This window comes from Desmodus rotundus, chromosome 7 (assembly GCF_022682495.2).
Source record: "Desmodus rotundus isolate HL8 chromosome 7, HLdesRot8A.1, whole genome shotgun sequence".
NCBI classification, from domain to species: Eukaryota; Metazoa; Chordata; class Mammalia; order Chiroptera; family Phyllostomidae; genus Desmodus; species Desmodus rotundus.
Genome location: NC_071393.1, coordinates 89164647 through 89177751, shown reverse-complemented (window position 1 = coordinate 89177751; position 13105 = coordinate 89164647). Strand labels below are relative to the sequence as shown.

Sequence of the window (13105 nt, the reverse complement as noted above, 5' to 3'; positions counted from 1 at the left end):
ATGAGATGCATATACATAGCAGAAAGACTGTTTGGTCTAAATATCAAAGTTTATTGAAATAAAATAGAATCTATAATAAAAAATACTAAGAGTGTTATCACTGGTTACAGTTTTGAGTATATTAACAAGAAATCCAACATTTTAATCCAAGTATGACACCATCTTTGTGGTACAGTAACAGACATGAAATTAAATGTTGAATACTGAATAATTCTGTCAGAAATATTTTATACTTTCCCATCTATGCTCAATATGCCTTTTTTTAAAGGAATATCCTCCAAAAGTGAAACTTTTGAATCTTGACAGTTTTTAGAGTTGAATAGTTTTAGCATAATTAGTATTTAAGAGTAACTTTCACAGAAATTCAATCCAGCCCTAAGTTGGGTAGGTGTTTTATGCTGTCTATTCAAAAAAATGTACTTCAGTGTTCTATCAGCTCTAGGGTTGCTATTATTCTTAAACTGAAATTAAGAATGGTCAAAAGCTTGTTATAAAGCAAAACAGATGAATTATCTCAGAAGTAGGAAGGGCATTAAGGTAGTAAAAAAAAGGAGAAAAAATAGGCACTCATACACTATATGGTTAAACTCTTTGAGAACCTTGTCTCAATGGACCAGTCTTGGCCGTCACAGAGATCTCTGACATGTCATAGCAACTTCTTGACCCAAATAGTCTGACAGTAAAGTAGAGGAGAAAACTTGTTTCTTTTTCTTGCTATATTTCAAGATCACTTTCTCTACAGTCTTTACAACATTTCACTTGCTACTCCCCCAAGTATGCGCCACAATTCAATTGTTCTGCACAATTCAAAGAGAAAAAACTCACATGCACTAACGTTAGGATATGACTTTCAGGGTTTCTCTGAAGTTTCACAAGTGAAGATTATTCCTTTTGCTGACTGTTGTGTAGCAATCATACATCAGTCTTCTATCATATTGTCTTACTTGTGATGTGCAGATCTGTGAAAACAACAGTTGTCATTTTATTGAGGAAGATAAAGCCTTATAACAAAACCCACTGGAAGCTTTTCAAATCCTCATCTTTAAACATCTGTAAAATTTAGATATCCTGTATACTCTGGAAAAAATCATTATTTCACACAGGATGTAAAAAGGAACAACAAAATCTGACAAATTTGAGAGACATGAAGGACATTTATCTTTTCAAAGATTAAATGACAAACTTAGTCTTAAAATACATCCCATTGGTTAGAACTGCTCAGCAGTTAGTTACAAAGTTCACTTGAACAGGTCACTGACTTGGAATTTACATGGGCAATTTAATTTCCTGACTTCCTGTTTAAAGTTGTAGCTACTAAAACCAATGAAGCCAGGATCACTTTTAGAAAAATTTTTCTTTGTGCATTTTCTATCCAGGAGGCATCCCTATGTCTCAAAGCAGGATATTACAGGAAGGATGGATATAATGTTCTTAGTTATTGTTGACAAATTACTACATGATTTGAGGAAATTCTTAGAATATCTGATAAAGTAGATTTTTGTAGAAAAATAATACCATTTTTTCCTTTAATCTACTGTGGTTTAAAGCTTAGGTTTTGTATTTTTGCTATGGTATTTCAACACTTACTCTGGGACAGTACCATGCCCTAAAAAAAAAAATCTGTTCTAGGCAGACAAGTCTAAATTTCTTCCTTTCTCAGAAAAATAGCATGAAGCTGAACTTGAGGTGGTAGTTGGAGACTTTTACCGTGTTCTTGAGTTTAATGTTTTTGAGATAGAAGTGAAATTAGAAACTAGAATCCTTCACATAAAATATGTATGTGTATCAATTCATTAAACTCAAATTACTAAAAGCAGAAACATGAGGATTAAGTCAAATACATGCATTAATTAAAATTTAGATAGATCTTCCAAGTTAAATTTGTCTGGGTCCTGCAATATGTCACTCAGACTCCATTAACTCTATTTTGCAATTTATACTGTTCAGGAAACCTTTTATTTAAATTTTAGTTTGTTTTATAGTGTCACCGAGAAAAATAACCTCAATTCTGCATGTTTTCCCAAAAGCTTCAGAAGTGTTTGACATCAGTTAAAAAAAAAAAAAAAAGACACTAAATTACCAGAGAAACTGCCCAGGCAAGTGTGGCTCAGCAGAATGCATGCCAGCCTGCAAACCAAAGGGTTGCCAGTTCGATTCCTAGCCAGGGCACAAGCCTGGGTTGTGGGCAAGGTCTTCAGTGAGGGGTGTGTGAGAGGCAACTGATCAATGTATCTCTCTTTCTCCCTTGTTCCCCTCTCTCTAAAAATAAATAAAATCTTTAAAAAATTACCAGAAAACCTAAGAACTCTGATTCTGGTGAGTTCCTTCACCATTCTTAGTAATTTTCTAAAAAAAATTTAAATGCACATTATCAAATAACATTTTATAATAAAAAAGAATTTAAATAGCCCTAAAAATGACAGTAATTGAGAGATCTAAATGTATTCCATCCATGCAATAAAGTTTACATATATGGTACTAATAACCTGATACCATTATACTTTGTTCCATGGAGGAAAAGGCAGAGAATCTAAATATTTATATGTATTAAAGGTACTAGGAAAATACAATTTTAGTGCTTTTTATTCTCCCCAAATACCCTTGATTTTGACCCTTATAGTCCACAGAACACAAGAGAACTGTAAAATACATTTTGGGAAGAGATGATGCCATACTCAAAGACACAGTAATTCTACGGATTATGACAGCATTAAAAAACTGGCTTAAGAAATAGTCATTGGGGAAAAACCTGACTTTCAAGAACAAAAGTTGTGCAATATTTATGATTCTTTAGGTAATACTTTGTGCTTATACTATGCCCTTTATTCAGGAGTGCAAAGCACTAAAAAAGTAAGTGTCATTTATATATTTAGAGTAAATTGAGGCACAGAAAATTTACCATGGCAAGATAAAAGCCAGGTTTTTAGATACGATTCAGAATGCCACACTTCCAATTCATTAAAATATAACTATCGTAATGCCTCCATCTTATTCCATCAAACATAACTTACAACTATAGTTTAAGTTATATGCTCAAGCAGTGTATGATAGGTAAAGCCCATAACTTTCCATCACATTGAAAATAACTGCTATATTGAACAGGAAAGTTCATTTTGCTTTCTAAAAGAATTTTTTTAATAAGTGAGACTGTTTTGAGGACAGTTCTGGAAATTCTTGCCTTGATTTTTCTGCTTCGTATGCCTACATTAATATAGGGACCACAATAATTCTTTCCTTAAATATCTATTTGACTTCTAGTCCTTTTCTCTCAGGATCTTTTGTCTCTTACAGAACTGAAGTGGTGACTCATTAAAAACAAAGTAAGTTTTTGTGCAAGTACAAAATGGTTAACCTTGGGTTCAGTCCACTAATCTCTGATTCTAACTTGCTTAATTAAAACTAAGATCAAGAAGTATAAGGAAGAATTCAAAACATAATAAGGGACAAGTAGTCAAATACTAAAAATGCGAGGCAATGAAACAAGATATATTCCAATGCCTAATCCTAAGCTTAAATCTATGCCTCATTCAACCAGCCTGACACCTTGAAACACAGCAGTTACTTTACTTAAGCACAAGGGACCAGCATATTACAGGAAGCAGCCACTGCCAATTTTAGCCTCCTCAAACTGCTTAGTCTTTGTATTCTTAAAATGTTGACTCTTAAATTTGAGGAAAATTCCCAGATTCCTTTGAGAATCTAATAAAAGTCATGGATCCTTGCTTCAGAAATATACAGTGTTTTTAAATCTGATAACCTATTGTGAATCACGGCATTATTGATTCTATGGTACTAGTTATGAAGACAATTCATACTGTTAATAAAGACTGGTCACTACCCTTAAGGAACAGATTTTGAAAGTATGTGGAAGTATAGTGATCACATCATTCATTCATGTATCTCTCTTTCTAGCTGTAATGGTGACTGGTTGGTACAAATGTGCCCCTAGTCTAGCCTATGAATATTAAAAACAAAAACGTTTGACTTCTAACTGCTGCTAGCAGTATACAGGTAACAATTTTCAAGTATTGCAAAATACTGTGAAGGAAAGAGTTTGATATACCACTACCAAATTCCAATGTACCCAAACCAGCAATGAAATGTCTGAATATAATGTGTTGCCTTGAGAAAAATATAAGAAAGTAAAGACATGATAGCTCTAAATTCTTTATAATCGTCAAGGATGGGAAACCAGTATTTCTGAGAAGTTTCTTTGTTTTAATAGAATTGAACATTTAATTTTTCCCCCATAGTAATCAAAGCAAACATTTTATCATTATTACCCTTGGTATATCAAACATTCCAGGAATGTAAGAAAATCTGACTTGGAAATACACCATAGAAAAAGGTTAAATTAACACACACATTACATATTTTAATTACTTCTTATAAGTACACATTGACATCTACTTATCTGATAGCACTGCTGCTTTTGAGTGAGTTATTTTTTTCTTCCAGAGGGAATGGAGAATGGCAGTATCATCTTTGGAACAAATTAAGACAACAGTAGCAAATAACAGAAGAATAACTTCTACATATACATTTTTGGAGGGCAATAAATAGATAAGTATATAATTATGGGAAAATATGCCTCAAATATGCTTTGTAAAATTTCTCAGGATTTACTGTTTCATTTTTTCTTATTAAAATATAATGCACTACCACTACTATCTGTTCTGGGAAAAACAAACCCTGAGGTTTTAGTTTCCTCCTTCAACCAGAGTGATATCAAGAGTAAACCTGGACTAAGGTCAACTTGTTTGAGCCACCAGAGAATTCCATAGTACATTTGATTACTTTACCAATGTACGCATGTTCTGTGTTATTAACTCACCAAATATTTTATATCAAAGTTTTATATCCCAAACAGGTTCTCTGATGATTATCATGCTAGCATAGGAAATGTGAAGAAATAACAAATGGTATAACATAAATAGACATGCAATACATAAGACATAAAAGATACAGCTTGACCCTGGATTTTTCCCTTAGAATAATCCCTTCCATAAATAAGACTTTACTTTTTACATGTAGACTAACCCTATAACCTGTCTTAGATCACAGAGAATGTTAAGGACATACCTTAAGCAATTTAGACCATATTTTTGGTAGTCTAATGTCATCTGAGACCACAACATTCTCCAAGTGGACGCTCAAGTTAGACTGACACTCTTAATCAAATTTACTGAGGCATAGAATGTAAATCAGATAACTACTTGAGGCAGCAATAGCTGTTTCAAAAATGACTAAAACAAACTTTTAAATATAAAGCATATAAAAAGGGACTATTAAGGATAGTTTTCCAAACTATACCTAGAAATACAGGACTATATGTGTTGCCTCATGATTAAGTTCAATAAATATTCTTTTTGAGTCCTACAAACACTACAAGATGTTATAGTTTTATTTGGTTCCTCTAAGTTAAAAAATCTGATTGCTTTTATATAAATTCCTCCAACAGATTTTTATTAATTCTTTTTCACTAGACTCAGAGATTATCTCTAACTTCCTTTCAGAAATGTGCTTTTTTGTTGGTTTTAGTAAGTATACTTAATTTTCTAGCAAATAAACATGATTTAAATTTTAAGGTTCAAGGTAATTCTAGAAAAGGTAGACATTGAACCATTTTCTTCTCTCCATCCCCATATTTACAAAGCCTAGCATCCACTGTGGTTTCCTTCTTGCTCTCACTACGCTAGCAGGAAATAGTAACTGTGGTCCAAGTTACCTATGTTAAAGATTTCAAAATTCCTCAAAATTTCACAACACTACAAAGTCATAATATCTGTTTTTGATGAGATTAGTGTTATGTAATTTTTTTGCTACTAGAAAAGAAATACAAATCTTTATGTTTTTCTATCTAATTAAATCCAAGCTCCATGATCAGTTCTCATGATGATATCTAAAATGTACATTCCTAAAGAAAGGTAAAGCTGTTCAAGGGCTGAACTAGTCTGATATACAATTAAGAGTTATTTATTCCTGTTATTTTTTTGTCTTTTTTCCTTTTTCAACCCCTATATTAAACCCCTGGTTTCTTGTGGATTAGATCATAATTTAACATTGTAAAAATTAAGTTTCAGAAACTATTGTGCTAATATTTAGCTTTCAGGAAGGAATCAGACAAAATCCATTACCTCCATTCATCGTCAGAACAGAAGTAAAATAGCTTACTAACTGACAGGAGCTATGAATGTCACTATGACACAAAGTTAGCTGTGATTTGCTTATTTGGCTACAGGTGCAGTATTTTTCACGAATGACAACACACAGCATTTCCAACTTGTAACATGAAACTCCAGCTCATAAAGAGTGTACTGTGTGACTTGAAAAAGTCTGATTGTAGCTAAGTAACAACCTTTCCCCTGAAAAACATGAACAAAATCCATTGGGAAATCAGGCACAGACGGTATTTATCGAGTTTTCTTCCTTTCCTCCTGTGGTTTTGTTTCTCAAGAAATATAGATGGTTCCAATAGAATCCAACACTTGTTACAAAATAACACAGCTATTTTTTTCCTTTTCTTTTTCTTTATCTTTTTCTCGAGGTTCCTTTCGTTTACGTTCACTATTTCCAGATTGTTTTCCACTTGATGGAGAGGCTTGTGCTGGCTGGCTTTGCTTTAGGAAAAATAAACAGGAAGAAATTACCTTAACTTTCCTAAGGTACTTAATCATAGTTATCTAGAAAGAAAAACAACATGAGTGAAAGGACTCATTAATGGAAAAAGAAGCTATTGATATATAAACTTGTTATGTTACATGGTATCTAAGTAGTTGCCTCTACCATTCTGGATAGATATAATTAATGTATCTATTAGCCTAAGTAAATAAAATGTCAAACAATAAATAACATCCATAACATTATATTGCCTGAAGCCTCAAATTCAAGAAATATTTATGATGAAGTTTAGAAAAATGTTAATGAAAATGACACCATTTGGTAAATTACAATAGTTCTCCAAGACCACAGTAAATTCCGTAATAAACAGATTTTCAAAGGAGAACAAAAATCCTGTAAACAGAATGTGGAATAAGTATATTTGGTGAAACAAGAGACAGTTTTAAATGAAAAGCTAATCATAAATTGTAGGTCTTCACTGTTAAGCTTGCGGTAGTCAATATTTGACCTAGAAATAGATATGTATTTTACTGGAGACCTCTATATTTAAATCTTCATCAGCCCTTAAAGGGCAACTTGCTTTCTTTTTTTTTTTTTTTAATTTTTATTGTTATTCAATTACAGTTATCTGCATTTTCTCCCCATCCCTCTACCCCACCCCAGCCGAACCCAACTCCCTCCCCCCTCCAACTTGCTTTCTTACACACACAAATCAAAGGATCAATTCTTGTAAGGTACAATTAAACATAAAAATGGGAGTTTTAAAAAACATTAATGCAATGAGAGTTAACATATAGAAACCCACTTAATAGTCACATTTTCAGTGCTTAAAACATTCAACTAGGAAAAGTAAAAAGTGGGAAAGTGCTAATCTTTGTAGGATACTTAGTACATGTCAGACACTGGGTTTAGTTGTTCTCAACCACAACCTAAGAGTTAAGTTTATCTTCTATTTTACAGACAGGGCTAATGAGGCTCAGAGGCAGAGGGCTTCTTTGTCTAAGGGGTTGCAGGAAGTGCAAATCCATATCTACCTGGCTCAGAAGTCTACATTCTTTACATCATACCTCATACTGTCCACTAATTGACAGAAAAGACTGTTTAAAGTGACTTATATTCTTTGCAGCTATTTAGTAACTTAAAAAATAAATCTGAAATATGTTGTCAACAGAACCTCAGGAAATGAGAAAAATATTAAGATAATAAAAAAATAGGATAATGTTATAAAACCTAATGGCTGCTAAAATGCTAACATAATTGAAGAATCAATACCTAATTAAAAACTTTTTATCTCAGCACGAATGTCTTTATAGTTACAGTGATCATTATGTTTAAGAATAGGAACACTAGTGTTACCTGAGCCTGTGGAGAAACGGAAGCAGAAGCAGCAGCAGCTGCTGCTTGTTCCTGTTCCTGATAATATTGAGAAGCCCGTCTATCCTCTTCTTCTTGGAGTTTCTTGGCCAGTTCCAAATCACTGATTCCTTCAGGTATTTGTTCCCAATTGATCTCTTGGCTCTGCTGTTCTTGTTGTAAAGACAATGCCATAAGATAGTCCTAAGAAATTAAATTATAACCATCTTTAGCTATGAGACTTTACCCAAGAACTAGTAAGTGTAAACATAGAGGTTACATCTACAAAACTATGAGAATGGCTTTTTAAAAACATACCAGAGCTTAAATGTAAAAACCAAAGTTATCTAAGTATTCCTGTGTGGGAATATAAACTTATTTCAGTGATGCTGCCATTGTTCTAAATATTTTTGGAATTCATTTGAAATTCTTTCTAGAAACAGTATATAAGGCCTTTGAGAAAGTTTTAAAAATGTTTCCCCTGTTTACTGTAGAAAATTAGAACAATCTGTAGAAAATTAGGACAAAATATGAAACATAAGAAAGTCAAAATTACCATATTATTACACAGAGATAACTACTGTTAATATATATCCACCCAGTTTTTCTACATGCATATACAAACTCGAATACATCTCCTAGTCCCTAAAAATTATTGTAATCTGTTTTCTTTTCCATTTAATGTAACAAAAATCTTCTGTTTATTTTTATTTTTTAAAGATTTTATGTATTTATTTTTAGAGAGAGGGGAAGGGAAGCTGAAAGAGAGGGACAGAAACTTTACTGTGTGGTTGCCTCTTTTGCACCCCCTACTGTGGACCTGGCCTCTAACCCAGGCATGTGCCCTGACTGGGAATCGAACCAGCGACCTTTTGGTTTGCAGGCCGGCACCCAATCCACTGAGCCACACCAGCCAGGGCATGAAAATCTTCTGTTTAAAAAAATCATAAGAATTTCTCAAAATTATTTATTAAAATTCTTCCAAAACAAGATTCTTGAAGTCAACAGAGTTGTCCACCATACAGTCATACTCAATTACTTCACCACTGCCTCTCCCTCACATATACACATGCAGATTATTGCTTGTGAGAAAAAGTGATGCCTCTTTGGTGAAAAATTATATTATCTATCTTAACACCCACTTTCACTAAGAAATGGTGCTGAGTGAAACTTGACTACTCTGTGCATTTCCTCAAAATAAAAAAAAATAATTAAAAATTGCATAGGGTATGTTGCTTGTGAAGTGCTTGTTCTATCTAGCATGACTATCTTACTGATACCAAGAATTTATCCTTCAAATTTTTTCCTCAATTCTTCAAACTCTGCTCTTTGCCAAGTCCCCTGGTCTTAGATCCACTCCTTCCTTGCTCCTGCATTTGCGTGCATGTGTATATAATCTCAATACCTTACAACTGGACCTCCTGTGACAATCTGTTGCTTTACCTTCATTCTCTCTGCTCCAATATCTTGTACATATAATGATTAGAAAAATCATTTAAATTTTCTCTTAAGTAACATTTAAAAAACAATGCCCCTATATAGCTTCTGAAACAAAGTGAATATATTCATTATTATGACTGTCAAAGGAAAGCCAAAAGTCCTAGAAATATTGACATTTGTTTGAGTCAAGTATTCTTCTGTGCATTCATTCTTTGTTATTCAAATTGCCATTATATAACAACATATAGTATTAGTTGGTCAAATAACTGCCTCTGCTGCTACAACTGCAGAATCTTCAGGGCAAAATCAAATGATTTATCTTTCTGTCTCCAGGACCTAGGTATAGTGCCAAGAATATATTGCTCAATAAATATCAGCTAAATGAATGCAGTGTCTATGCACTTAAATTGTTATTAGTAAAACATGTGTTGACCATTTAACATAACAATATTTCAGCCTCAGTTGGAGAAGTCACATCACCATTATACTTCTAGTAATAAACATTGTGGATGGCGGCAAGCCTGCTCACCTGTTGCAGGCAAAAATCTTATGACTCAGTTCTAAATGGATATTCTACTCACTAATCTACTCTTCCTAAACTTGGACTCTAAGGCTTAGAATGCCCACCTACACTTTACCCAGTGCATGCTATCTTCAAGACTCCCTCTTTTCCATGTTTTCTGATTAGCCAAAATATACCCCAAATATGTACTTGTCTCTTCATCTCTACCACCCAAGGCTAAGCATCATCCCTTCTTGCTTGGACTACTAGTATCTACTTATACCTTGTCCTTCCTCTGTCGTCTCCATCTAACAACCAACCTACCTCCCTTCCTTCCTCCCTGCCTCCCTCTCTCCTCCCTCCCTCCCTTTCTTCCTTCCTTCATTTTTAATCCTCACCCAAGGACATGCCCACTGATCCCAGAGGGAGAAGAAGTGGGGGAGAGAGAGAGAAACATCAATATGAGAGAGAAACATCCACTGGCCACCTTGAGCATGTGCCCCATGCTACCACCAACTAAGCCACCCGGCCAGGGCCACCTAGCAACCTTTTAAAAAGGTGAAGCAGCCCTGACTGGTGTGACTCAGTGGGTTGGGTATTGCCCCATAAGCTAAAGGGTCGCTATTTTGATTCCTGGTCAGGGCACTTGCCTGGGTTGCGGGCCAGGTCCCCAGTTGGGGGTGTGTGAGAGGCAACTGATTGATGTTTCTGTCCTTCTCTCCCCTCCGCCACCCCTTTGTCTAAAAATAAAAATTAAAAAAAAATTTTTTTGAAAGGGGAAGTAGATCATGTCACTTCTATGTGGTATACTTGGACTATCTTCCCTACTACAACTGAAATAAAATTCAAACTCTTTACCATGACCTTCACAGTTCTATATGATTTGGTCTTCTGAACCAAAGTATATAATTAATGTACATATACATAATGTACATATCACTTACCTATTTAGGAAGTGTCAGGAAAACTTCACAAGTATACTAATAAATAAATCTTGACTTCAAAAGTTTTGGATAACTAAATTCATATTTGAAAGGAATGAGCATTTTAAACAAAATAAAGAAGACAAAACAAATTCACCTGATCTATTTGATCTTGTTGTCCTCTGTATACAGTTTCAGGATCTGAAGGAGGCCGCAGATGAAATTCTGAGTCACAGAAATTTCCATCACCGTCAACATTGTGTAGGCTTTCCCAAACAACTTTTTCTTCCGTAAGAAACCCCTGGTCTGTTACCAGCAAATACAGTAGACCCTTAATAAAAAGTAACAAAAAAAAGGACTGTTAAATTAATTAAAACTAATTAATATTTAAGAGAAATTGTATAACCTGTATACTTGAAGCATAGTAATTATTCCTACCAGTTAGATCTGCACAACATAATAAATAGTAGACCAAGTAGATAACTTATTTGCTCACTGCATTAAATCTACCTGTCTTTGAATATAGTTTATATTTGGTACATTACAGTATAATGAGAAATTATACTGTAATTTGAGGAGCTATTGGCACGCTCAATAAATAAATGACTCATAGATAGCTTCTGGGGGTTTATAATCTCATTTCACAAAACGGAAAAGTACCATACAAATTCCTGAAGAATATATCAGGTAACAAATAGGACAGAGTTTCACTAAAATAATATCACATTGCCTATAGTCATAAGCCTATATGACTAACCCAATTTATACCAATTTTTCCTTTCTCTGTACCATACGTTGCTCTTCCTTCATGCACCCACAGTACTTCGTACCTATTTCTACTGTAGCACTGAATCACACTATGCCCTGACTGTGTTTTCCTGCCCCACTGCCCAGACTATATGTTTTAATCTCTGTATTTCTGGCCCTTAGTCACTGCCAAAGCATTTAGCATTGACCTTTAATTTTTCATATGCTTTAGTTCTAACTCCCATCATGTGCAAAGTGTCCCTAGTATATCACATAATAATTGTAAGCCATTTTTCTTCAGATTTGCCAAGGATGTGACTCTCATTTACTTGTTCAGAGTTCCCACTGGTTAATACAGTGTTTATTATTGCACAAAAATCATACTTTTCATGTCTCTCTTATCATCACAATTAATCTTAATAATTAAGAATAAGAAATTCATTTAAAGAGTTTGACAGTGTGGGTAGAGAAATTATTGAATTAATCCTGAAGCTTTAAAAACTAAATATTTTTGAACAGTTACTATGGGTTCACTGAGGGACATGGCTCTTCCTAATGTACAAAGTCTTTCCTACTGTCTACTATCAGTTACATTGAAGAGTTAGCTGTAGATATTGATTAATTTATAGTCATTGAAATTATTACAGCAGCATGAAAAGTATTCATAAAGAAAAATATTTTGATATAAAGTTTAAAGACATTGTTTCAACCAAAAATTAAGTCCAGGTTAATACTTTAAGAAAAAAAATCAGGTATGTTTCAATTCATCAAATATCTGAATGCCTATTGTATGCTCAGCACTATGCTAAGTGCTTGAGGATTCATATCATAGGAAGTAACAATTCCACCTCAGTCTGGTATTAGCACTTTACATACTGAATTGTAGTCACCTGCTTACTTAATCATCCCTCAATACATTTCAAGATCCTTGAGGACCAGAACCATGGTCCTCATGATCTGTCATAACATATTTTTAAGAAATATATGAATAATTTAAGAAAAAAAAGTCTTTTCCAGCCAATTTTCTACTGAATAGATCTGACCCTTCTGTTTATGCTTATCACAATGTATTTCAACATACCTTTGTATTATACCATATCTAGGCTTATAATTTATTTTATGTAAATCATATATTACATTGGCTGTGTGCTAGGGGAAGAACCACAATCTTATCAATAATTTTTCTCTAAATGATACTTTAGGATGGGCAATTTCTATGATGGTTTCTATTAAAGCTATTATGATCCAGAGTATGTTAATATTTATATGTTTTATCTAAAAATGTATCCCATTCCTGTTATAACTTGACCTGTCTTCTCAAGGACCATCAGCCTCAATTTCTTCCTCTTTTAGAGCTTAACATTTATTAAAACCATCTGTAAATGGTCCACTGTCAACAGTGCCGATTATTACTCAATAGTTTTTTACATAACTATAGTATAGAATAGCAAAGTATTTATTCGTTTAATACTGAACACCTTTGGCCCACTTTTCCTGAGAGTCTGCAGTTAAATTACTA

The 13105-nt window shown here is 33.7% G+C and overlaps 1 protein-coding gene across 1 annotated transcript in view; it reads right to left on the bottom strand.

Moving 5' to 3' along the window:
* Nucleotides 1–4197: 4197 nt before the first annotated feature.
* MINDY2 (MINDY lysine 48 deubiquitinase 2) overlaps nucleotides 4198–13105 on the bottom strand; it is an 81188-nt gene continuing 72280 nt past the window's right edge. Inside the window, exons 7-9 of the mRNA XM_024567461.3 lie at nucleotides 10997–11170; nucleotides 7978–8178; nucleotides 4198–6620 (exon numbers count right to left, since the gene is read on the bottom strand). Of these exons, the coding sequence (XP_024423229.2) occupies nucleotides 6492–6620; nucleotides 7978–8178; nucleotides 10997–11170 (504 nt within the window). The 3' untranslated portion in view covers nucleotides 4198–6491. The remainder of the gene's footprint in view (nucleotides 6621–7977; nucleotides 8179–10996; nucleotides 11171–13105) is intronic.